At 43.0% G+C, this 27,489-nt stretch overlaps 1 protein-coding gene across 1 annotated transcript; it reads left to right on the plus strand.

Moving 5' to 3' along the window:
• Window positions 1–554: 554 nt before the first annotated feature.
• On the plus strand, window positions 555–23,579 carry LOC130406928 (taste receptor type 1 member 1-like). Its single transcript, XM_056729513.1, has 6 exons — window positions 555–863; window positions 1,063–1,809; window positions 14,555–14,767; window positions 14,848–14,968; window positions 21,878–22,090; window positions 23,317–23,579. The coding sequence occupies exons 1-6, from the start codon at window positions 555–557 to the stop codon at window positions 23,577–23,579; spliced, it is 1,866 nt and encodes a 621-aa protein (XP_056585491.1).
• Window positions 23,580–27,489: the final 3,910 nt, after the last annotated feature.

The raw sequence follows: 27,489 nt of genomic DNA on the forward strand, positions 1-27,489 counted from the left end.
TGAGTCGACAACTTCCAAAGGAGCCAGAGAATTGGGACAATCATCTAGAGAAGCATAGGGACATCTGACATTTGCAGCAATAATAACTTTGAGGGTGATACTCTGACTGCTGAAAAAAAGGTTTAGGCAAATTGAATAAATATATGCAAATGACCCGATCGTATAATAACCATAACGCATCCCATAAGCGACAAACCATCTTTAATCATGTTTCTGAGCCACATTTACACTTTCCTTGTGACTTTTACTCATTGTGTCTTTTTCAAAGTTTCTTGCTCTTCATCTGAGTTCAGTTTGGATGGAGATTATTTATTGGGTGGCCTTTTTCCAGTGCATGACATTCAACACGCAACACCTCTGCTCTCCCCGGAGGCCAATGAATGCTTTAGGTAAGCAAAGACTTTTCTTGTTTTGTCATCTGAATGCTTCTGACACATTGATTATTAATGTTGTTAATTGTTTATTAGTTTTGTAAATTATAGCAACATTTCCCAAGTATTACATTTATGGTAAACTAATACAAAAGGTAAATGAAGTGCCTAACTTCTTCACTGATGTTTTGTAGGCACACTCTATCAAAATCTGGCTATCAGATGCTTCAAGTAATGAGGTTTGCTGTTGAGGAGATCAATAACTCTACCACCCTGCTGCCCAATGTTTCTCTGGGCTATGAGATTTTTGATCATTGTTCCGACACTAAGAACTTCCCTTCAGTCTTCAGCTTAATTTCACAGAATGGATCGATAAAACCTCAAGAAAAACTCAACAGCCATCATCCTAAAGTGATTGCTTTAACAGGACCATATGGAAGCACAAGAACTATCACTATTGCACCACTGGTCACAATGGACCTCATACCACTGGTAAATTATCTAGAATCTATTAGATACACACATAACAAGCAAATACCCATACTCATAACCTTCATCCTCTGCTGCAAAAGTGCATCATTTTGACCCAGACACATATTTAAGTACGTTTATGCTTTTGTGTTGTGACTGTATATAATATGTGTGGGCATGTTAAGTGAATTGCTTTTAAAATAGTTTTCTTCTTTCAAAGGTAAATTATGGAGCTACCAGCTATACGTTAAGTGATAAACTTCACTATCCATCATTTATTAGAACAATCCCTAGCAATAAAGACTTGATACAGATGATGATTCACATCATACAGTGGTTTGGATGGAACTGGGTTGCTTTTCTTCGAGACCCAGACAGTAACAGTGAAGATGGCCTACAGCTGTTTAACAGTTATATCAAAAATACTGGCATTTGTTTGGCCTATCAAGAGGTTCTGAGTCAACGTGTAAACTACAGTCTAACTCTTCAAAAGATTAATAGGCTCAACATCAACGTTGTTGTGGTTTTCACTGGGTCACAATATGCAAAGAACATAATCAAAGCAGCCATAGCAAACAATATCCGAAACAAAGTCTGGATTGCAAGTGAAACATGGTCTATGAATCAACAGCTTCCAAAAGAGCCGGGAGTTGAGAAAATTGGAACAATAGTTGGCATTACAGAGAGATTTTTGTCATTGCCTGGATTTCATGAATTCATATATAAAGCCAAAGGAACAAGTGAGATGAATACTCACGATGACGCTGAGAGTGAAATTCAGATGAAGACTTGTAATCAATATTGTGACAACTGCTCAATGTTGACCGCAGAGGATATTATAAATGAAGATCCCACATTCTCCTTTGCCATCTACTCTGCCATATATACCATAGCTCATGCATTACATAAAGTTCTTCAGTGTGACATCAATGAATGCAGCACAAACATCTCTGTGAAACCATATATGGTGAGTAGATGCATTTGAATTTGCAATATATAATCATTCATATCAAAAATCTGCATTGTTGTTTCAAAATTTGTTTCAAAATTAGCCAAATTATATAGTTGAAATGAATATCCTTAAAGTTGAACTTTCAAGAGTGAATAGTTTTGTGATGCTACATTTAATGAATAAATGATGCTGGACCAAACCACTAAACTATACAAAATTGAAAAATAAGGAAAAGTAGAAATTTCAGTTGAGTTACAATTCAATGTGTTTAATTGTTATACAATAAGCAGCAATGATTACTTCCTTTACCAGTTAATACTTTAGTGCATAGTATAAGTAGGCAGGTTGGGCAACAGCAGTGCACGATCATCAATGACATCACAATGAGTTCTCCTTTACCACAGTCTCAGACAACAGCAATAGCTCCCCTATCAGAAGCCAAGGAGTGATTTCTCCTGCATTCCTTCCATATACAGTATACATCAGATCTCACAAATATTCTTGCAGTTCTTTTCCTCCCTGTCCTTACGGAGTCCTGCTGGAGCTTGCAGTTCTCCTATAGTCACAGTTATCAGCTGCAGTGCCCTCTCAAAGCAAGAGAGAGAGACAAGAGGCCACTCTCCACATCACCTGGACTGTCACTCACTACATTTCCCATAAGTCACTGCCTGGACTCATTGTTTAATCATTCACACCTTTTTCTTTTCATCTGTTCAGTTCTGTCTACTTAAACCTGGTTTTGTCAGTCATTCATTGCTTGGTTTTGTATTATGTCACAGATGTTCTGTTCTCGTGTTCTTTGTCGTGCCCTGGATGTTTATATTGTTTGGACTGTCTTTCTGTGTATGACCCTTGCTTACTCGGATTTGCCTGTGGATTACCCATTAAATAAACTGCGTTTGGATCCTCACCTCTGAGTCTATGCAATTTGTGACACCTGCCATCCCTTCTCCTTCCATACCTACTGCTCTATTCTGATATTCCCCTGTTTTCATGAACTACAAAAATCTCCAAATGATCTTCAATCTACTTTTTTGTCTACATCTCATGTGTGATCTGTCTAGTCACTCCAATTCAATCTTCAATGTCATGAATCAAGTGAAGAAATTTGCTTTTCATTTCAACTCAGCCACTGCAAACCTTACTCCTGATCAGTCACCATATGTTGCCGACAGCAGGCAGGTCTTCTCACAAGATACTGACAAGGACTGGAGCCTTCCTTGTAGGTGCATTTCTTATGATGACACTATGGAATGAAAAGATTTATTGAAGTCGGAGAAGCATTGTGCAGCAGTAAGGCAACAGAAGCACGTAAGTGTTATTGTTTAATAATGTCTTGTAGAGTTTAACTGCAGTGTTGTTGCTATGTTTTTCGACCGCAGAGTCACGTGTGAAGTTGAGTTGTTCTAAAGCAGGTTTCGCTTGTTATTGTGAGAGTGTGAAAGCGTGTCCTGCTGAATTCAAATTGCGTGATTTAACAGGTATATAAGTGCGTTTAACCACCGCGTGCAGCGGTCATCACGTGAAGACCAAAGAATGTAAAGACTATCGACTCTACCTGCACGACTCCACCGAGCAAGGACACTGGCAAGGCACTTGAGTAGTGCACGTTTATATAAAAATAATTTGCACTTCTATTTATTCTCTTCTTGTCACTTGTTATTCCTTATTCCCTGTTTTGAATATGTGTTTTCAAATCCCCACTATCACTAAAACTCATAAATCACTGAGATCACGTAGAAGGCCACGCTTTGCTTATGCTAATAATCTGCACACTCTTTCAGCACTCAAAACTACCTCTATTACATTTCACATTGGTCTATGGGAATGCCAATCTGCTGTAAACAAAGCAGATTTCATCACAGCTTTTGCTAAACATTCAGGCCTTTCTCTTTTAGCACTTACTGAAATCTCGATCAAACCGGAGAACACTGCCTCACCGGCTGCCCTCTCCAATAAATACACTTTCTCCCACAGCCCACGCATATCAGGGAGGGGTGGAGGAACCGGACAACTCATTCCTAACGACTGGAAATTCAAACTGCTGGCACACTCATGTGACAACATCGCCTTTGAGTCACATGCTGTTAATGTCATCCACCCTGTTAAAACTTATGATGTAGTCATCTATCGTCCCCCAGGTCAGCTTGGACATTTGATTGAGGAGTTGGATAAGTTTCTGTCATCCGTCAACAGCTTCAACAACCTGACTGCGTCGTTTGACCTCAAGCGAGTTCCCACATCAGCAACTCATAAGTCTGTCAATCAACTATATCTTATCTACACACGCTACTGCTCCACTCATGACTCACAGGTCCCGCGCTGCACACGTCGGATCATTTCATCATTTCATCATCACTCTTGATCACGAACTAACCCCCAAAGACACTGCATATTCCTCCCCACCGGTCACATTCGGACCCAACCTACGTACACTCTCTCCCTTCCTCTTATCCTCTGCGGATTCTGAACAGCTCTCTCTTTCTTGGACACTAACACACACACTTACCTCCTGCTTAGACATCTTATGCCCCATTACATCTAGGACATCTCGTGTATCTCGTGCCCCATGGTTATCTGATGTTCTCTCTGATGTGTGCATCTTGCCACTCTCAGGTCTGCTGAGAGAAAGTGGTGCCAATCTAAAGAATCCACTGACCTCAGTCTTTATCAGTCTCTCCTCTCTTCCTTCTCTGCTGCTGTCTCCTTTGCAAAGACTCAATATTACCATGCTAAAATCAAAAACTTGCCTAACTCTCGTACTCTCTTTAAAGCCTTCTCTGCTCTTCTTTGCCCACCTTCCCCCTCACCTACATCGGCCTTAACAGCTGGTGAGTTTGCATTTTTCTTTGTAAAGAAAACTACCACTATCAGCAGTCAGTTCTCTGTGCTCCCGCGTCTTGATCACTCCCTAACCCAAGACACATGCTCGCTCTCTTTCTCCCTCCTATCTGAAGATGATGTTTCCAAGGTCATATCTTCAAACCACCCAACGTCCTCCCCGCTAGATCCCATCCCCACTCATCTCGTCCAGGCAATCTCTCCATCGGTTGTTCCCTCTCTGACCGACATTATCAACTCGTCTTTCATTACTGGTAAATTTTCCGCAGTCTTCAAAGAAGCCTGTATCACCCCACTACTGAAGAAACCCACTCTTAATCCTGCACTTTTAGATAACCAAAGACCGGTATCGCTCATCCCCTTTAATGTTAAATCTCTAGAGCATGTTGTATGTAACCAGCTCTCCTCCTTTCTCAAGCAGAACAACTTGCTGGACAGCATCCAGTCAGGTTTCAAGAGCTTTCATTCCACTGAGACTGCGCTGCTCTCTGTCATTTAAGCCCTGAGAATGGCAAGAGCTGCTTCGAACTGATCTGTTCTTATCCTACTGGATCTATCTGCTGCCTTTGACACCGTTAACCACCACATCCTCCTGTCGACCCTCAAGGCTATGGGTGTCTCTGGAATGGTGCTTCAGTGGTTCAGGTCTTACCTTTCATGTAGGTCATTTAGAGTACCCTGGAGAGGTGAGGTCCCGGAGTCTCAACACACTAAATACAGGGGTACCTCAGTGCTCAGTGCTTGGGCCGTTGCTCTTTTCTGATATCTGCTCAATATTCCATCTAAGCTCTGTTTAATTGTTCTATACACCTGCCATATGTTTACTTACCCTTGTCATGGAAAGTCTTTAGTCTCTCTACAAGAATTTTCTCCAAACAAGGAGATCTAGGTTTTATTGCTCAAGACAAAAAAAGCATGTCTGCACAACATCTGACAATTGCTTTCACGGCTTCAAATTCAATTCAATTCAATTCAAGTTTATTTATATAGCGCTTTTCACAATGTGCTTTGTTCCAAAGCAGCTTTACAGGGGCAAACATGAAAAACAGAAAAGGTAAAACAAAGCACAGTGCATGGTGTTTATAGAACAAGCAATATCATTCTAATAAATAAAGAAATAAATGCAGTCTCCCGGTGAGCAAGCCAACAGTGCCCTGCTGTGGCGAGGAACCCAAACTCCAATGATTGATTAATGAAGGAAAAAACCAAGGGAGAAACCAGGCTCAACCGGGAGGGCCAGATCCCCTCTGACGTGTCATAGCTGCACTCAGTGACCCCGACCAAAAGCCACCGAGCAAATATCAACGAGGAAGAGGGAGAGCCCACCATCCGCAACCCAGAGAGTCCCACTCGCTGAAAACCGTGCAGGTCCAACCCGTTCAGCAGAAAACAGAGGAACAACCAGGGAAAATAGTAATGGCATAATGTTACTTTATTCCTCTGTTGTCCGACATCGACCACAAAACAAGACCAAACCGGACACACACAGCCCCAACAAATGAATCCCCCAACCACAACCAAGGAGCCCACTCCCCACAAACACCCACCCAGGAACCTCCAATCAGGGCCACTGAATGCAGCTATAACTTAAACCTGATGACATGTGATGTAGGTTTAGCAATAAAGACCAAGTATTGTAACTTCAGAGTAGTCTGTCTTTGCTCTTGGTTGGGGATGGAGTGGTCTGAGCTGGGATGGTCAGATGGTCGTATTTCTCTTGGATGGTGGTGGAATTGTCTTAGATGGAGCTGGGATGGTCAGTCAGTCTGCAGCTGTAGCTGGCGTAATCTCTATTTGAGGATGGGCATATGTCGATCATCTGGACCTGGCGGAATTTCACCCTACCTTGGGCAACCGCCTCCCGAGGCGGAGGCAGAAAGAGAATAAAGAGAATAATTAGCGTAGCTGCTCATTAACTATGTATTAAGTGAAAGCTTGGCTGAAAAGATGTGTCTTAAATCTAGATTTAAATTGGGTTTATCAGTGTGTCTGACCCTCGAATAGTATCAGGAAGGCTATTCCAGAGTTTAGGTGCTACGTATGAGAAAGGTCGACCCCCTTTGGTGGATTTAGTTCCCTTTCTGTCGGTCTCTCGACGTTGTGTCGAGAACGACAGATGGGGTTCGCCCTTGAGAACCAATCAACTCTGACTACTATAGAAAAGGCCAATGAAATTTGGCGAATGCAATTTGCATGCCGGGCTCCGCCCCCGGAAATCCGGTATAAAAGGAGGCCGGCGTGCAGCATTCACTTACCTTTTGTTCTTCAGAGCCATCGCTCATGAGTACAACTCAGGATTCAATCCTCTACAACTACACGCTGGTGCTACGACGTGTTACAGCGGATCGTCCCTTCCTGCAGCGACCTTCCCCTGGGCGTCTCGGCGGTTCCGGAGGTGTTAGAGATTTTTTCTAAAAGTCCTTTTCAGGACTGACTGAGCATTCTCCAGCGCGGCATGTCCCGCTGTTCTCTTGGGTGCGGCACCCTCATCGAGGAGGGGGATGGACACGATCGCTGCATTAGGTGTCTGGGCGTCCAGCACACTGAAGCAGCGTTCGTTGACACATCTGCCTGCACTGCGGGCAGATTGTCATTCAGAAGTTGCGGTCACGGGTGGCTGTCTTCCTACGGGAACCAGCCACCATTTCGTCTGCTACCCGGGCTGTGACATCTGTGGCTACGGCCCCGATGACCACCCACGTTAGCAGCGTTAGTGATATGGGGAACTCTGCGAATGTAAACCCGCCAGCCAAGTGCTCACGGGCCGATCGCACCCCGATTCGCTCTTCTGAACGTTCCCCAACCGGCGGTGGCATACCCTCCGGATCCTCACGCACACACTCGGAAACGATGTGTGACGTAGATGAGATGTCGCTCGCAGCATCGGAGGGAGACTGGCATCCGACTCTGCCGAATCCAAACTCCACCCCCAGCGGTCGAGTTCAGGAGGAAGCAGAAGTGATTTCATCCGTGCTAACCCGGGGATGCGTGGTTCCCGAGGTCGGTGCGCGGTGCAAACCGCGCCCACCCCGGGTGCCATGTTTTTCCCGGAGGTGCATGAGGAGCTGTGTAAAACTTGGAACGCTCCACTCACGGACCGTTCCAGTGAAACCAGCTCTGGCTCCCTTACTTCCCTCGATGGTGAGGCAGCCAAGGACTGCGTCGAGATCCCCCGGGTGGAACGTCCGCCTGCGGTGCGCCTGTGCCGCGGACGGCTACCACCTGGGGGGGGATCGACCACTCCTACCGTCCAAAGCACGTAAGACTTCGGCATCACTGGTGTCGAAAGCTTGCGATGTTGCGGGCCAGGCTGCCTCCTCTCTCTATGCCTTGGCCATCCTGCAGGTCCGCCAGGCCAGGGCGTTGAGAGGGCTCCACGAGGGTAAGGCCGACCCGGGTATAATGCAGGATCTCCGTGCCACCGCTGACAGCGCTCTACGGGCGACTAAGGCGGCGGCACGGGCCCTGGGTCGGACGATGTCCACGGTAGTGGTCCAGGAGAGATACCCCCGGCTATACCTTGTGCAGAAGAGTGACAGCAAGAAGTCCGCTTTCTTGATGCACTCATCTCGCAGGGTGGGTTGTTGGTAACACCGTCGAGGACTGCGCTCAGCAGTTTTTTGACGGCGAAGCAGACAGTGGCAATTAACCACATTTTTTTCACGCCGCGACTCGGCCGCCTACAGGCCTCCGAGATCTCACGTGACGTCTGCTTCCCTGCAACCCAGGACCCTTTCGACATCGGCTCCGGTTCCTGTGCCCCCACAGGCGGCACCCCGGAAGCAGAGGTCGAGGGGGAAACCTCCACTCCGTCAGCAACCTCCTCGCGAGAAGGGACACTGACGGGAAGACCCCAGGGAGAACAACATCGGGCCCGAACCTTCACAGCCACGGCTCTGATCGGTCGGTACGGGACGACTCCTGCCTCGTCACCAAAGCCGGGCCCTTGTTAGGGCTTGGCGCCCACTTACTCACTGAGTTTTCTGTTCTCCCGGGTTTACTTGCAGCCGATCGCACACTCCACTGGACTGTGCTCGGCGAACCGACCTCACACCCTGGCGAGGCGTGAGGTCGTACACATACGACAGCCGTCACCACTCTCAAACCGACAGTGCGTGCCGTTGTCCCGCCAGGCAGGTAAGTAGGCGGAGCAAACCTTCCCTCCGGGGACTCCCCACGACATGGTTAGCTCCGCCAGCCGACGAACCACCCCCCGTGGGAATGATGAAGCAGACCGTCCCCTTGGTCACCCTGTCACAGTCCCTGGGAGCTCGAGAGCTGCCCACACTGTCTCGCTGGCTAATGAGGGCGGTCCGTCTTGGTTACTCGATCCAGTTCGCCAGAGACTCACCCAAGTTTCGGGGCATCATCTCTCCCTCTGTCAGAGGCAGGGACGCCTCCGTACTTCGGGTAGAGGTCACCACCCTTCTGGCAAAACAGGCATCGAGTTCGTCCCTCAAAACCAAGATGTTCAGTGGGTCACCACCCGCATTTCATCGTTCCCAAGAAAGACGGCGGGTTGCCCCCAAAGGCTGCGTACCCTGAACAGAGCACCTTCACAAGCTGCCATTCAGGGTGCTCACACAGAGGCGCGTCCTGACATCTATGAGGTGTCAGGATTGGTTCGTGGCAATCGACCTGAAGGACGCTTACTTTCATGTCTCGATCCTCCTCGACACCGGCCGTTCCCACGGTTCGCGTGCGAGAGGCGGGCATATCAGTACAGAGTCCTCCCTTTCGGTCTGTCCCTGACCGCCCTTTCTCCCTGAGAGGAGGAAGGCGAGCGGGTACTAAACTATCTCAGCGACTGGCCTATCTTGGCACACTCGCGAGATCTGTTATGTACACAAAGGGACCTGGTGCTCCTGCACCTAGGTCGATTGGGACTCCAGGTCAACCAAGAGAGGGGCAAGCTCTCCCCAGTGCAGAGCATCCTCTTTCTCGGTATGGAACTCAACTCTGTCACCATGTCGGCGCACCTGTCCGCAGTTGTGCCCAACCAGTGTTGAACTGTCTGAAATGAACATTTTAGGCAGACAGCGGTCCCCCTGAAACAATTCAGAGGCTCCTGGGACACATGGCGTCCTCGCGGGTTAATACCCCTCGAGTTGATGCACATGACACCGCTCCAACACTGGTTTCAGAGTCGAGTTCCGAGGAGAGCGTGGCACACCGGCAGCAGGCGCATGGTGATGCCGCCCCGCTGCCGACGCACCATAACCCCTAGTCTTTATGACTTTTTCGACGGACTCAGGTCCCTCTGAGCAGGTTATGAGGCAGGTCGTGGTGACGACTGAAGTCTCCCTGCAGGGGTGCGGTGTAGTGTGCAACGGGCACGCAGGTGGGGTGTTGGACGAACCCCCGCCTGCGCTGGCATATCAATTGCCAAGAGTTGTGGGCTATGCTACTTGCACTGAGCAGGCTACGGCCTCTCGTGCGAGACATGCACGTGCTGTTCCGAGGACAGCACTATAGCTGTAGCGAATACAGATCGTCAGGGTGGCGTTCGCACACAGCAGCTAAACACAACTTGCTCGACGCCTCCTCCGGTGGAGTCAACAGGTGACTCGTTCCCTGCAGGCCAGGTCAGACCTCTGGAACACCCATGTCTGGTCTCTAGACGGGACGAGAAGATCCTAAGATGGCTACTCCCCCTATACGGCTGAGACCATCACCCAGGCTAGGGCCCCATCTACTAGGCGGTTACACGCCTCTAGACGGTGCCTCTTCTCGTCCTGGTGTCTTTCTCAACGAGAAAGACCCACTGAGGTGCTTGATCAGGATTGTGTTCCCCTTCTCACGAGACTGGAGACTAACATCTCCCTTCCACACTGAAAGTGTATGTAGTCGCTATTGCCACTCATCACGACTCAGTCGGTGGAAAGTTTCTAGGGCAACACGACCTGGTCACCAGGTTCCTAAGCAGCGAGAGGGCGGAATCCGCCTCATCTCCGCTCCATACCCTCTTGGGACCCTAAGTGGTCCTGGGGAGCCTCAGGGCCCCCCAAAGAGCCCCTCGGAGGTTCCGATCTTCCTCATAGAGTAAGACGGCCCTCCTGACGGCGCTCACTTCCTTCAAGAGGGTAGGGGACCACCGAGCATCCTCCGTGTCCCTGGATTGCCTTAAACTCGGCCCTGGAAACTCTCACGTTATCTTGAGACCCAGGCCCGGATGCGTGCCCAAGAAGTTCCCACTACTCCCTCCGGGGCCAAGTGGTGAACTTGCAGGCGGAGGAGGACAGCAGAAGGGGAAGGCTGTCTCCAAACAGAGGCTGGCGCACTGGGTCGTGGACGCCGTTACGACGGCATTCCGATCTCAGAATCTCCCATGCCCATTGGCAGTGAGGGCTCACTCCACACGGAGTTTAGCCACCTCCTGGACACTGGCAGAAGCGCCTCTCTAGCAGACATCTGTAGAGCTGCGGGTTGGGCTATGCCCAAACACCTTCGCAAGGGTTAACAACCTTCGCGTAAACCCGGTGTCAGCCCACGTCCTGCGTGGCGACATGTAGGACTGGCATCCGGGGGGGCGTATGCCTGCGAAAGCACCTTTCCACCCTCTAACAGGTTGGGTCAGTGTGCTATTTACCTTTTCTTCTTACCCGAACACATCGCTAAGAAACTGGTACCTCACCAGCCTCCCTTCTTACCCAGACACTGGTTAGGAATAGGCATTCCATCCATCACCAAACAAGCACCCCCTGGGGGCTGGCTGGGCAGAGCAGCCTTCCCCCTTAGGCCGGGATACCATGTGAGCTATCACAGATAGCTCTAACCGGACCTAGTGCTACCGGATGTCTGTAACACCCCCTCCGTGGCCTGTTCCGTCTGATGTATCCTCATGAGAATGGTTCCCACTCCTGGTAACCCATGAGCTTCCCCAGGTGGGCCTCCACCTCGCGGTTAACTACTCAGTCCGCACGTTCCATGCGTTCTCCTCCAAGGACGAGACCATACCTATATCCACCATATTCCTCCCCACGGGTAGGAGGTGGCCTCTGTAGCGCTTCTCTGATTAAGAGTCGCGCTTACCCGGTGTAAACTGATCTGGACGGCCTCTCGCCTATAGAGAGCTAAGGCCCCGTCCGTGAAAGTTACCGGTCAGGGCTGTACCCATCTTTCTCCAAGAAAGCTCTGGAACCCCCCGACCACCACACTGGAAGGTTACAGTCTCACGAAAGCTTCGAGATGACACGCCCAGGCTTGTTACCGTCGCTTCGCTAGAGATTGTGACGCGATACAGCGTTGTGGCGTTTTCCATAGGCAACCCCATCTGTCGTTCTCGACACAACGTCTTGAAAGGGAACGTCTTGGTTACGTATGTAACCTTAGTTCCCTGATGGAGGGAACGAGACGTTGTGTCCCTTATGCCACGAACACGTATCGTATTCTGCTGCAGTTTGAGAGGTCTCAGGCTCTTCAGAACAAAGGTAAGTGAATGCTGCACGCCGGCCTCCTTTTATACCGGATTTCCGGGGGCGGAGCCCGGCATGCAAATTGCATTCGCCAAATTTCATTGGCCTTTTCTATAGTAGTCAGAGTTGATTGGTTCTCAAGGGCGAACCCCATCTGCCGTTCTCGACACAACGTCTCGTTCCCTCCATCAGGGAACTGAGGTTACATACGTAACCAAGACGTTATTCTAGGTGTCATCAAAAGTCCTAAGTTTTGAGATCTTAGAGAGCGTGATGGGTTGTAACGTGATAAAAGCTCAGATAAGTATGTAGGTGCTAAACCGTTCAGGGCTTTGTAAGTAATTAAAAGAATTTTAAAATCAACACGATACTTAATGGGTAGCCAGTGAAGCGATGATAAAACTGGGGTTATGTGATCGTATTTTCTTGACCTAGTAAGAACTCTGGCAGCAGCATTCTGAACTAACTGTAGTTTGTTTATTGATGATACAGGACAAACACTAAGTAGAGCATTACAATAGTCAAGTCTTGAGGTCACAAATGCATGAATAAGCTTTTCTGCGTCAGCAACACATAAAATATATTGTAATTTGGCAACATTTCTAAGGTGGAAGAAGGCTGTTTTTGTGATGTGATTTTTAACTGACAGGTTGCCGTCTAATATAACGCCTAGACCTTTACCTGTATTTGTTGGAGTAACAGTGCAGCTTTCAATTTGCAGATTGTAATCGGAGATATTTTGTTTACATGTTTTTGGTGCTATATATAAATGATATTTATGATAATACAAATGATACACACAGTGGTGTAGTCTAGCTTTTGTAGTGAGTATACTGTGCTTTTTTCCCCTCCCAGCCTCATATGCACCCATCCCAGAGCGACACCCCATGGCACCACCACACTCACTAATGCATAAAGTATGCATCTACATGTAATTGGAACACGCACGGTTGGGAGGGGCGGGTGACATTCATTTTCGGTTTACATTTTCGCCAGTTTTATTTATTTCGGCCCGAAACCAATAATGCCATTTTCGGCCGAACATTTTCGTGTGTGCTGAGCAGCAGATATCTACCTAACTTACTGTCCCTCCACTCTAACCAAGGATGCCTGTTTTTAAATTCCCTAGCCTGACTTTCAGTCCACAAGGCTGGCCAGGGGTTCTCATTTCTCTCATCATCTGAAATAAGGAGATTTTTATTCTGTTTTCCACACACACACACACACACACACAAACACACAATCTCCCCTCTTCTGCCGTATTAATTGATCCACCACACTAACGGTAGTGAATTTAGCAAGTTCTGGATAAAATTCAATATACCAACAATCCCCTGCTATTACAGTTACGTTTAATGATAACATGTACTGTATGCTAGCTTTACTTACCAGGTAACTTTACGATAGCATCAGCCTCATTTTCTGGAGTTTCTGTAACGATTGTGTCATCTGCTGCAGCTGAAGTGTCACCCGAAGCTGCTGTAGCTTTAGGGGCAGGCTTCCGAAAACACTCAAAGAGTGTACTTTGAGTCTGCTTTCGTTTCATATCTTCTAATTAAGATTCAAAATAACGTTAGTCTTGTGATGTAAAGACACTCAAGATGACTTTGACTTTCCTAGTGGGTATACGGCGTATACCTGCGTATCACGTAGACTACACCACTGGATACACAGCTCTTACATACACGCACCCTTCGAAAGTCTTTAGTTTAATCACTTTCATAAGAGACAGATACAGTCAGTGCGTGGGGGGGGTTTCTGGAACTAAAGCGCGTGCCCACTCATTGCCAACAAAACACAGACATATGACCCAGTTTAAACTCTACAGCTGCAGTTGAAGTCCGGCATCTTTTCCATCTGTGACTTCTCCATTTATCAGTTTTAAACGGTCTCCAATTCTAGCATTATATCCCCCGTTTATATAACATCCATCACTGAAATGCAGTGAGCAAACAAACACACCTCAACTTCTCTCACTATCGCAAGACTAATGAGCTGCAGGCCCACAGCGCATCCAGTCTTGACGTAGCGCTGCCAATCTTGATGGAAGGTGGGTCTGACTATCTCGTCGGTTGATGCGTGGACGAGCTTTCTTACGCTTTTCCGGGAAAATTGTCCAATAAGGGACTAAGGAAAGTTGTAACAAAACAGATTTTCATGTTGGAAAAAACTTTCTGAAACCTATAAGAACGCTGGGGAAGTGTATCGAGCACAGAAATACTACGTCATACATCCAACTCGTTTTTTGACAAGTTGATCCTGTTAAGCATGAGAAGCCAGCATTTTTAACATTGTAAAGAAGTCTGAATGCATGACACATCATTGCACGGCCAGTTTAACCAATGATCTCATTGTCAGACGGGGTCCACTTCCATAGTATCATAGTCATTTAACATGATTAATTATACGATTGTAAATTGTTCTGAACTGTAAATCTAGAATTTTAATGAAAAACTAATTAAAAATGTGTATTATTTGTCTTTTATATTAACACTTTACAACAGCTTCTGGGAGAAATGAAGAAGTTGGATTTTCCTCTCAATGGTCGTCAGGTGAAATATGATGTTAATGGTGATCCAGCAGTCAGTTGTGCAGTCGTGCTGTGGCACACTGAAACAAATCCTCCATGGATTCAGATGGTGGGCACCTATAAGACACATCCAGAAATTACTTTTACTATCAACAACTCTCTCATGCCCTGGCGTAACAATACTGCTGTGAGTTCCCTTTGTTTCTCTCTGTAAGCCTTCAACTATTCACTGAGAAGTGTTTAAACAGAGTTTTCTATTCTATAAAGGTTCCTTTTTCAAACTGCTCTGTTGAGTGTAAAGAGGGATTTTCAAGAGAACGTGTGAGATATCATGACTGCTGCTTTCTGTGTAAAAAATGCCAACAAAACAACTATGTGAATTATTCTCGTAAGTATCTTTGACAGATTCAATGAGACTTTGATGTTTTAAATTGTTTTTATACTTTACTGTACGGAGCAGTGATATTCACTTAGAAAAGAAGTATACTTGAAGTTCATTTTTAAGCATACTTAAGTAAAGTTCAAGTATATTTTTATGTATGTAGTTAGTATACTGATATCAATGGATTAGTAGTATGCTTGGAAGTGTACTATTTGAATAACTCTTGGGACTAAATCGGCCCACTTTTTAGTTTATAAAAGTATACTTTTAACAGTAGTAAACTTTTGAGTACACAACAATGTTTTCATTTAAGTTTCCATTTGTACTACAACCAAACTCAAAGTAAACCTCTTGGTGTACTGATAGTTTACTAGCTCAATACTTTAAGCACATTTTTAGGTAGGCTGAACTAAAGCACATTGTCAACAAAACACAGACATCAGTTTCACTCACCATATGAGGCTCATGTTTGGAATCTTTTATCGCTGGGACGCCTCCATATTTCAGTTTCAAATAGAGAGCGCAGATAAGCTAAAATGTCACCCGCATCCGCTGTTTCAATTTCTCTGATATAGATATCCGCAACCGATCCGGACCCGATCGTCATTTAAATTACTCTGTAAATTTTCTAGCACTGTCTTTGTCTGTAAATACTTAAATCTAATATTTTGATTTAGCACACACATGATGTACCATATTAGAGGTACCAGTCTTATGGCTTTCATATACATACAATGCCTCAGTCGTTGCATATTACATACATTTTTACATTTACATTTAGTACCCAGCACTTGATTCATCCTTGTTAAATGTGCCAGAAAACAATACAACAAGATTTTAAATTAGGTTCATAACACCATCACAATAAACTTAACGATTCAAATGAAACTTTTTATTTTGGTATAAAACTAAATAGGAAAAAAGCAATAAATATCCAATTAAAACTGACTACAGTAGTAAATGAAAAAATAGTGCAAACAGATATAAGAACCAGCTATGAACTATTTTAATCACAACATAAAATAATCTACAATATAATAACATATTAAAATAAGTATTTTCTTAAAAACATAATTGTAAAATATTTTGTAAATGTAGGATATAAATGCTTAAACCAATTACCACTTAAAAGAGACATATCTATGGAAATAATGATGCCTACTTTTCATCTGAAATCTCTGAGGTCAGAACAAAAAATAAAGCCAATTTTAGTCTATTAGGCTAAATGAACGAGTAAATAAAAAAACTAACTGAAATACTGCAATAATAAAGACACCTACCTAACTCGCGTCATTGTTTTCCCTCCTAGTTATGTTTTCAGCCTATGTGACAAATAAGCCTGGACATCCTAAAAGTCTTATTGTGCCATTTTGTGCTTTTTGTGTTCATATTCAGGGCTCTTCCGCATTTCTGTATAGCCTACGCTTTATTAAAAAGGTATAGACTATACTAATTTTGGTCATCTGGTCTGAAGAAAAAGCAACATTAAGCATTTAAGCACGGTACACTGGCCGTGATGGCGTAGTCCGTGGACGCTAATGGGATAGAGTACAAGCACTTAGCAAACCTTACTAGCTTATAACGTTTTTGTTCCACCATCCCACCATGCATGTTGCGGATATTCAGTATGGCATGTGATCTCTGGTAATTAGGGTTCGAGCCCGAAGGGCTAGAAACCTATTGTATTTGTTAAGATTTTTATTCTTCTTATTATTATTATTTTTCTGCCGTAAAACTACTCGTGCAGCCAAAACTGTAAGGCGTAGAAAAACGAGACTTGGTCAGATGGTAGCCCTCGATTTGGGGAGAGGGTATTAAAATATGACACCAGTTGGACCATAGGTGGCGCTATAGCGATACCAAACGCGTTTGCGCTCGTTACTCCTAAAACGTTTGTCGCACACCCAAGTGTCTTATATCAGTTTAATCACTCGCTCAAAACTTAAAAAACGTATATCTCCGATTTCATTTCCGGTATGCAAATTTTTCCGCTAATTTGCATTTTATGAAGAAAAAAAATTCAATGAAATTTTCATCTCCGATTGCTAGAGGGCACAAAAATGTCCAAACAGGAAGTAATATATTGAACTAAAATGGCCATAACTCCTGAACTGTTTGAGATTTTTTCATGGGGCTTGGAACATATGTGTACACCCTCAATCCGGGGTCACAATAAAAAAAATGCGGCGTTTGGCCACTAGGTCACTAGGTCACTAGGCCACTATAATTTGAATGAGCTAGAAAATGGGTATAACTACGCAACAGTTTGCCTGATTGACTTATTATTTGGTATGGTGTGTCTTTGTCTCATTCTACATGAATTTCTAAAAGGACATTGACGTATCTTAAAAAACATGGCCGCCATTGGTCGATGAAGTTTGAGCACTCATTACACCGGGTTAACAAAGGCTGTTCGAAAAGACACTCACCGGACTTATTCGTCTCATGGTCCTAAAGGTCTGTAAGAAACATGAACTTATTCGGCCACCGGGGGGCGTAATAACGCTTTTGGAGTGCATGAACAACAGTGTATCACGTGATATTTGACATATACCCAAACTGTTTATATCATATAATAGGACTCCTTTTTCTGAGCCACTTTGCCTCTGGAACAACTTCTGTCGATCGAACGGTTCGTGAGTTATCGCTGATGATGTCAAAAACCTACTTTCGCGAACTTAGTCGTTGGTTTTTTGGACGATCGGAACCAAAACAATGCAAATGACTTCTGTGGAAAGTGACTGTAAATAATTATCGAAAAAAAATATAAATTTCCTTTCACGGTTGCTTAAGGGCGCCAAAATAAAAAAATGGGCGGAGCCTATCACATTTAAATGGCCATAAATCCAGAACGGTTTAACATATTATCTTGGGGGTCGGGAAATATGTGTAGATTATCACTCCAAGGTCCCATACAAAATAACATGCCGTTTGGACACTAGGTGGCGCTATAATAGTAAAAATGGCTAAATGTACATGTCTTTTGGTGGCCTAGACAACTCTGTGTCACGTGACATTTGACTAATACACAAACTATTGATTTCAAACGATAGATCTCCTTATTCATAACAACTTTGCCTCTTGAACCATTGATGTCTATCAAATGGTTTGTGAGTTATGGGTGATGATGTAAAAAACCTACTTTTGCTAACTTGTTCAAGGATTTTCAAGCAATTTCTAAATTTCCACCACAGTACATTTTTTGGACTGTCTAGGTCAATAATCATCAAACATTTATAATCAATAATAACAAAAAAAATTGTTTTAGTTTTGTGACCATAACAGGGTCCTTTAATATATTAGCGTGAAACGAGTATGTTATAGGTCGCTACTCCTTAATAAATAATCCAACTGACTTGCCATTTAGTAGTATTATACATATTATGACACTTAACAAGCATGCAAAATGTGATGCTCATAGGAAGAAGGATTCCTTCATAAATGTCAAAAAAGTGAAATATCATTCATTTCAAAGGCTTTCTTATAGAGTCACCAGATCACAATGCATGTAGCTTTGCTAAAGGAACAATAAATGTGTGCAGGATAAAGGTGTGTAGTGTGCATGTGTTTATGTTTATGGATATCATTTGCCTATGTATCATTAGAGTGTGAATGCACTGTATAGTTCTGTGTGTCTTGTGTGATCGAGGCTGTGCATGTGTGTGGAATGAAATGTGTTTCACAGGAAGACAGTGTTAAAAAAGATAATGTATTACACATTAAACGTTGCTGCATATTTACACATCTATAAATATAGCACATGTCTGGCTGCTTTTATGATGCTGTCTTGATATATATATATACAACACACCTTTATTAGATAAAACCAGTTTAATTGCATGTAAACCCAAATTCCTACTCAGCCAGTCACATGGCAGCAACTCAATGCATTTAGGCATTTAGACATGGTAAACATGACTTCCTGAAGTTCAAACCAAACATCAAAATTGAGAAGAAATGGGATATATCATGTGAGGTGTGTGTACCAAAGAAACATAATTTAAATGGCACGCCCTTCTAAAATATTTTTGCAGACAATGTCAATGTCCTACTGACCACAGTGTATTCATGAATATGAATCAATGTATCCATTTAAAATGGTCCTAGATCTTTTATTCAATATTAATTCTTCAAAACACAAAAGAGGCTATTTTGAAAAATATGCATTAAATTAACAAAAAAGACCTATATCTCTGCAATCGAATGTCATAGAGACAAAGAAGTTGCTTCATTCTACTCATTGAAAAGTGTATTATAATATGACAGGTGACAAGCTATGCCCATAGCCACTAAACAGATTAGCTCAACAATCATTTACACAGACCTATATCTCTCTAATTGAATATTGTAAGGACACAGGGGTTCGGTTAATTTCACTTGTGGCTTAATATTTTATCAATAGGCAGGTGCCATACCACATCCATAGCAACTAAACTGTGAACTTAGCAACCATTAAGCTAGACCTCTATCTCTGCAATAGAGCATCATAGAGACACTGGAGTTGTTTCGCATGACTTTTGGTTTGATGTGTTATTAATTAGCAGGTGCCATTCCACGCCCATAGCAACCAAACGGTTTAGTTTAGCAACCTTTTAGCAAGATCTATATCTCTGTAACGGTATTAAACGTTTCTGACATTTTACTTGGTGTAATAGAGTGTCGTCTGTCGTGGATCTGTTATGGTGCGATTCCCAAGCCTGGTCGGCGATGGCAGATGTACCTTAGATGCCCTAAATCGCTCGAACCCGCTAAATGCTGCTTGCAGCTTTAATTTAAAATGAATTTGCTTTTCCGAATCGACTCGAAAGACACAAATTATATCATTTAAATTGATATGTAAACAACAAATAGTTGTTACACCAAACTTTGCCAGACATCATTAGGTTAATACCGTGAGTGATTGACATTTTTGCACTTCATTAACAGACATCAACTCAAGCAGTTTGTGACACATTTTGGGAAATGAACACAGTATGCAACAAAAGTTTGTATCTTTGCGCTCAAAAAACATCTTTCAGCTGTTAGATACATAACGGCGTGAGGTATCTTGCTTGGCTGCAGGCTGCACAAGACATTTCGGGTCTTGTAAAGTAGTCATAAAAAAAGTATGGTAAAGTATTGTAAAGTATGGCTCTAAAAAAAAAAGTGAAGTCTATTTGTATCTGGTCAATTTTATCTGGCCTGCTAAAGAAGTTCGCTTGGCTAAAATATCAGTTATCTACTTTGTATTAACAAAATAAAAACGACAAACATTTCCACAATTCCACAACATCCATCATTTTCTGAGTGTCGCAAATTAAAACAAGATCATGTGAGGAAAATAAAAAGAAAGTCTGTAGAGATTGCTGCTTTGTCATATAAACAGAAGCACATACTGGGAGTGTTGCCTACGTGTTAAAATCGGAGCAGTTATCAATGGGATGCTGGTTGAGATCTCAGTATTTGACTGCTTTAAACACAATAAATGTCCTGTAAATGCTGATGATGCATAATATTTATGTGAACATGATGTGTTGAAGTAAAACATAACCTAATTCCTTCAAGCCAGAGCAGGACGGCAGTCAAAGTCTGAGCATAACAGGCCTAGAGTGTGTCTGTACTGGCAGTGCAAGCGTCAGTAAACATTTCTGAAAATGTTGATGATACATAAGAAGCTATATGTGAGAACAACTAAATTCACTTAATCGAGCAGATGAGTGGACTGTGTGGCAAACATATAAAGAGTTTCTGCATTTCTTGATTTGATCTTCGTCAGAACCGACTTACACCACCTGCTGGTGAAGCGGTCAGGCAGCAGGAAGAGATCATGCATTTGTAGAATCGGCGCTCTATTACTTTTCCTCGGATTCCCGGATGTGATACTTTGAATTTTAAACCGAATTTGAACCCCAAAATTTCTGGAAGCGAATTTTTAAATCAAAATAATATGGACTGAAAATTATCTGTCGAATATTAAAGGTTGAATTTAAAACCAAGTTGAATTTTTTTAATGAAATTTAAAAGGTGAATTTTGATTATTTCATTTTTAGACGATGAAACAGAGTGTGAAATGTTTCAATTTGAAATAGTCACAGCTTAAATGTACAACCATATTGAATTGCAGACTCTAAACATGCAAGCACTGGTAATGCAACAGGATTGTTTTTGATTAGTGTTAATTCAACATGCTTTTTTCTTCAAAAACTAATGTCATTAAAAAAACTTCCATACTGGGCCGCTTTAATAAAAAAGTAGCTATATTAATATAATAAGTAGTGACAGAAGTATAAAACAGGAAATTATATTACAGTACTATCATGAAATGTTAACGTAGAACTCACTTAACATGACTCAATGAAAATTCAGTCATATTTGTTACTGTGTAATCTAGAAGATGTAAAATCATTATAAGACATTGTGAAAAACTAGAAGAAAATTTGAAGATTATAAAGTATGTAAAACCCTGAAGAAAATAAACTTTACTTCCAGTGGCAAAACGTGGCACTGGGTTGCTTTAGTCTTTTTAGGAGGCTGCTATGGTGTTGCTAAGTTATTCAGGGTCATTGCAAAGGTGTTGTAAGGTGGTCTCTAGGGTGCTCTGAATGACTGCTAGGGTAAACCTCGATAGCTTCACCACCATCACATGCACGATCACTTATAAAGTCATAGCACACCTCTCCTGTATAAGCCACTGAATTTTACACCTCATTTATGCGTCTACGACAAATAGTGAGGGGCAAGTTATGCTCCTCAGTTTTGTCCAAAAAAATAAGATTAAGAAATAGAGCACCACTAACTTTGAGAAAAGTATTTAAAAGGCTACACAAGCAAAAGAATAGACAAGTTCAAGCCAAGTATACGTAGAAGGGTGGTGATCACAAGAGGTTGGTTTTGGCCTTATAACTTAAACATTCATATTCTTTTTCTTCTTTCTAGGGGACCCTTACAGCTGTGTTTCATGTGAAGAGAGGGAATGGTTTGATGGCAGCAGCATGACATGTAAGCCAAGGCCTGTCATCTATCTTCAGTTCACAGAAATTTCCTCCGTCGCGATTTTATTTTCTAACGCATGCTTGATTACTTTTCTCTTTGCCATGTTATTCATTTTTGCCTTTAATCACAACACTCCAGTGGTGAGGTCTGCTGGTGGTAACATGTGTTTCCTGATGTTAGTGTGTTTGATTATGTCTAGCCTGAGTGTGTTCTTTTTCTTCGGTGAACCCACAGCAGTAAAATGTGCTTTGAGAAATGCAGTATACGCATTTTTTAATCCTATTTGTCTCTCCTGTATGGCTGTCCGAGCCTTTCAAATAGTTTGTGTCTTTAAAATGGCCGCCGATTACCCTAATGTTCACAGAGTGTGGGTAAAGTACAATGGACAGTGGGTCTCTGTGGTTTCATTTTCAGTTTTTCATTTCATTGTTTGTGTTTTATGGATGATTTATGGCCCTCCCAAACCCTTCACGGACTTTGTTTCTTTTAAAGCCTTCGTTTTTTTTACCTGCGCAAGGGGGAACGTTATATTAGTTAGTATGGTAACGTTCGTAAATATATTTCTTGGTTCCGTGTGTATAGGGTTTGCTTACGTGGCAAGAGATCTGCCGAAAAATTACAATGAATCCAAATCAATAACTTTCAGCATTGTTTTTTTTATTGTGATCTGGATTTTATACTTCACTTTTTTTTTTTTCATCAATAGCAAAGACATCCTGTTTGTCAACGCATTGGCCCAGACAGCCAGTACATATGGAATTTTCTTCAGCTATTTCATACCAAAATCTTACATCATGTTATTTCAACAGGAAAAGAACACTGCTGCATACTTCCAAACATCAATTCAGACTTACACACAAACCATTAGTAGAGGTTAATGCACAACTATGATTTTAGCACACTTACATGGTTAAGTAAACAGATGTAAGATTATCATTGTTTTTTCCTTTACAAGCCATTAGTTTAGCACCAGTTTATTGATGAAGTAATCTGAAAGCCCTGCCCATCGGGGGAAAACAATCCAACCCTCTCCATTGACGTTGTATTGGGGGAAGCGGTCTCCTTGTCATTACTGATTGATAACCAAAACAACGCCTGAAAACTGCTGAGTGACAAGGTGTGCAGAAAACAAGCTTAAAAAACAGAACTTCCTCCCCCAAAAAACAGGCATTTAAGAACACAAAAGTAGAGCACAACATGTCATATTGTCACGGCAGAACCCAAATAGCACACCACCCGTACCAACCACCGCTCTGAGGAACTACACCAAGGGAACAGTACGAGGCAGAACACAAGATAGAATAATTTAATGTTTTATTTAGCCTTAAAACCTGCTTAAAATAGTATCAGCGTAGAGAACTGCAGCTCTTCCCACTGTTCAGGGCGACCAAGGGTTTTAGGAGATTCTGACGCCCACGAGTCCCGGGTAAGTAACTCAGGACAGTGTAGGCCGTTGGCTCAGTGCCTCCCCCGGGCAGCGATGGGGCTCAGGATACTCGACCAGCAGAGAATCTTCGGTGCTAAACCCAGAACAGTGGAAACATGGGCTTACTGCTTCCTTAGGATAGTGATGGGGTTCGGGATAATCGACCAGCAGAGAATCTTCAGACTAAACTCCGAACAGTGGAAACAGCCGGCTGACTAGAGACTGATGGGCACCTGCACACAACTATAAGCACCATGCATTTTCGAAAACGCATTCTTCTGGAAGGCGGGACGTACCCATGAAAGGTTTGGAGCAATAGGGTATGTCAAACTTTTCCCACGGGTGAATAATTAATCACTCCACAATTTCACACGTGAACACTTCAATTCGTAAGCACTGCAACACTACAAAGTACCTCACAGTGGATTTAAGCCTTCACTCCATTCCGCCTGGGCCACTCCGCCAGCCGCTCGTATGGTGTCCAAAGAGGGGGGGGGTCTGAGGGGTGTGGCGTGCTTCCAATTGTGCAGCGTTTATCCGAGGAAACAAACATATCCTCAAATCACCAACTTCAACCACACAAAGAAAAGGAATAGCTTATACCGCCAGGGTTCTTCCGGTTTATCCTAATAACTCCATGAACACAGACGAAGCATTTCTGTAGTAGGTTGAAATCTGGTACTTAGCTCTCTTCCAGATGGCAGTTTTTCTGTTCCCACTGTCAATCTCCCAGCCAGCCAGCTCGTATAGTCGTGCCCAGTCGTGGCCACTCACTCCATTCGCTCGTGTCTGTGCACGTCTTGTTCCTCTCCCCCAAACGCTCAGTTTTAGATCCTCTTAGCCCTGCTTTTATATCCATTCTAACAGGCCGTCCTAATCGCCGACCTGGGGGACTCTTATTCGATGCAGCTGCCGCAATTTCCCTTATTGACTTTTCCAAGCGGCCATGACAGTGTCGTTCGCCCGGAAGTATGCCCCCAGGGAAACACACGCTGTCATTTTTAGTTCCACCTTCGGCACCCGGTGACAATATTACTGTGAGAACTAATAGCACGCTCGCTGGAGGGAAATGTAGTCGGCTGCAGCTTAGTTTACAGAAATATAATATATATAACTAACATTTGGATATTTGACTTACCAGTGGCAAAATGTTTACTGCACATGTAGGCATACCGAGTGTCATGTTCCCACAATTGACTCATTCTTCCTTCTGATGCTGACCGGCTTCATGCCTCTATCCACTTTTGTCTTCTTAAAGGCTGGCTTTTAAGGTTCGGTCGTTTACAAACATAATTCTTGGTTTTTAGCTTGTTTACTGTATTTATTTGTTTACTGCTTATTTGTTTGGTCTGTCTAAAACGTATTAGGCCAAAACAAGAGATTCTTGGATAATTTCCTCTGCAGTGCTAACAAACTCCATTTAACTAGTAATGAAAATTAATACTTCACTATTATTTTGCCTCAAAATTAAAGCCTCAATCCATAACTGTCTGGTAAATAATAAACAAACCCATGTTCTGAACATACCCCGATTTACAAAGGTAGGCTTACAATGATGATTTATAATTGAAGTGCTAGGCTTTCAGATTTTGAGAGAAATGTTGGGTTGAACGATAATGAAAGAACACTGATCACAAATAGCTACTTTTTTGTCAAAGCTGGTGGCAGTGCTCTGAAATGTGTAATGCAAAACTTAATAGACATGTCCAATAAAGAAAATAATAATACAAATATATTTTGAGATGTGTTTATGTTAATGTGTCTAGTCTTTGTAATGTGACATGGCAGGAAGCACACATTTTGACATTCCTGACAATTTTTTTCCCAGCACTTACCAGCAGGTGTTCCTTGCGTGCATTTGAAGACTCCAGACATAAACCACTCCAACACATCTGGCTGGAAAGTTTCAAAGCTTTATCTATGTAGACTCAGTGGTCATAACATAACCTGTGAATAATGGAAATGTTTGGTAATACACTAAAAACAAAACTTCGTTTTTCAAGTGTATTTGAACCTGCCATTGCTGACAAACATTGGCAAACAGGAGAATAAGCAATGAGATGGTTGACCGTCAATATTTGAAAGTTGATGGATATAGAGCCATCCGTCCCATTCATTACAAAAACAATTTGCGACACAACTGTGTCCTCTGCAGCTTGGTATATGCAAAAATTGAAGATATTAGAGGAAATGTATTTTGAAGTATTAACACGTTAAACACAGATTTCATCAGCCTCCGAAAGTTCTTCAAAAACAAATGGCCTTCTCAGCTGCCAAAGTTCAACTCTTACGTCATCAGATCAAGGTGTTTAACTTAACCACCATTTCCGTTTCAAAAACGTTTAGGCATGGGGCTGAACGCAGCCCTGGATTACAAATCTGGCTCGATTTTGGTAGTGATCGGATCGTTAAAAGTTGGGTGTTGCCAACAAAGTGCTCCACTACATTCATTGCTCATTTCAGACGTTTCACTAAGTTTCACTCGGACATACGTCATGATACGGAAGAAAAAACTATCTCTATTTACGTTTCATGCCGAATTTAACCATTTTCCTTCCCTCTGGGACACATCTGTGCTCTTGTGACTTAAAGGGATAAATATACTTACCATTCATTTTAGCTGGACACAAATGAAGATTGTTTGAAAATGTTTTACACAATGTGCACGTATAGGTCTCAGACATACAAAGGTTTCAGCCAACAGATTTCATTTGGTGTCTGCAATAAGTTCATCATACCAGTTTCTATCTCATCTGCCTGTGTATCTGTTTTGGCTCCAGTTGAATAAAGTCTGAAACTACGACCTCATATCAAAAAGGACGTCTGTTTGTTGTCCTTATAATAATATCAGCGTGTATACTATCATATATTTGTCCAGTAACCATATGTTAAGAGTACCTGCTTACTGTCGATGAGAATACAAACTATTATTCTTACAGTTACTGTCACTCACATAAAATTTGATAAGGGTTAGTTCACAGTCCACTTCTTAAGGCTGTGTAATGTATTGAAGACAGGAGAACACATGTGGTTGAACTCAGATCTGTATTTACTTGTGTGTCAATATCAACAACATTGGAGTCACAGCGCCGCCTTGTGTATACTCCTACATAGGACATACATACATGACAGGCTGGATTGGCCTGGCATAAACATCAACACTAATATCTTTGATATGATCAAATATTAAACCACATCTGTATTCACAATATGTCCAATATAGGCCGCAAACTTTGTAGATTCATAAACCCACAATGCAAAGAATTCCACACAGCAGTCAACAGGTCTCTTTCTTTAGTACACGACTAGAAACCCAGCACACACAAAAGCTTCATCCCAATTCAAAGTTTGAATTAAACTTAACGTCCACAAAGCAAACTAAAATAAGACTAGTCTACTGAGTATTTGGAGCTACGGTATCAAGGCCCACTCATTATACACAAAGACTTCGGCTGTTTCTCAAACTCAAGGGCGCATCCTGGGGAGGCGAGGGTGTGTCCTGCCTAGATCAGTCCTTCTAAGACTTGAAGGCTAGAGTCCTCCTCAACATTAAACGCTAGAATGAGACAGTCTAGTAGAGCGCATGGCAAAGTCACTACGGTTTCCCTGGGACCTCCGCAGTCGGTTTGAAGGGTGGAATTTAAGATGACAGATGTCATACACCTGCTATTCCGCTTCATTGTGAAAAGGGAGCAAGCTACCTGGAATTTATTTCCCAGTCATGCAACTTCCTTTTGTGCTCGTATCTTTGCCAGCGACATCGTTAGGTAGCGCTAGGTCAAAAGATAGAGCGTGTTTTTACGTAACCTCATTTATATATTTACAATAAATAGTAATGAAATCTTGTTACTCAGAGGTCACAAGTGTTTGTAGCACATTATAAAACTGTTAGTTCTGGTTCATGAGTATCTCTGCACCACTGTATGTTTCTGAGTCTGTGTCGCTTGGCAACTGCTTCGTCAATTCTGTCATAGATATAAATAACTAGATGCCGCATTAGCATCTGTTTCTTTGGACCTTTATCACACAAGAGCCCCGTGAGAGGCATGACAGAGGAAAGGTTTCAAAGCCTTCAGGGATTCTCAACAAGGCCCACAGTGGGTCCGTAGGATGACTAATAATTTAAAAT

The sequence above is a fragment of the Triplophysa dalaica genome, chromosome 18 (genome assembly GCF_015846415.1).
Source record: "Triplophysa dalaica isolate WHDGS20190420 chromosome 18, ASM1584641v1, whole genome shotgun sequence".
Lineage (NCBI taxonomy): Eukaryota > Metazoa > Chordata > Actinopteri > Cypriniformes > Nemacheilidae > Triplophysa > Triplophysa dalaica.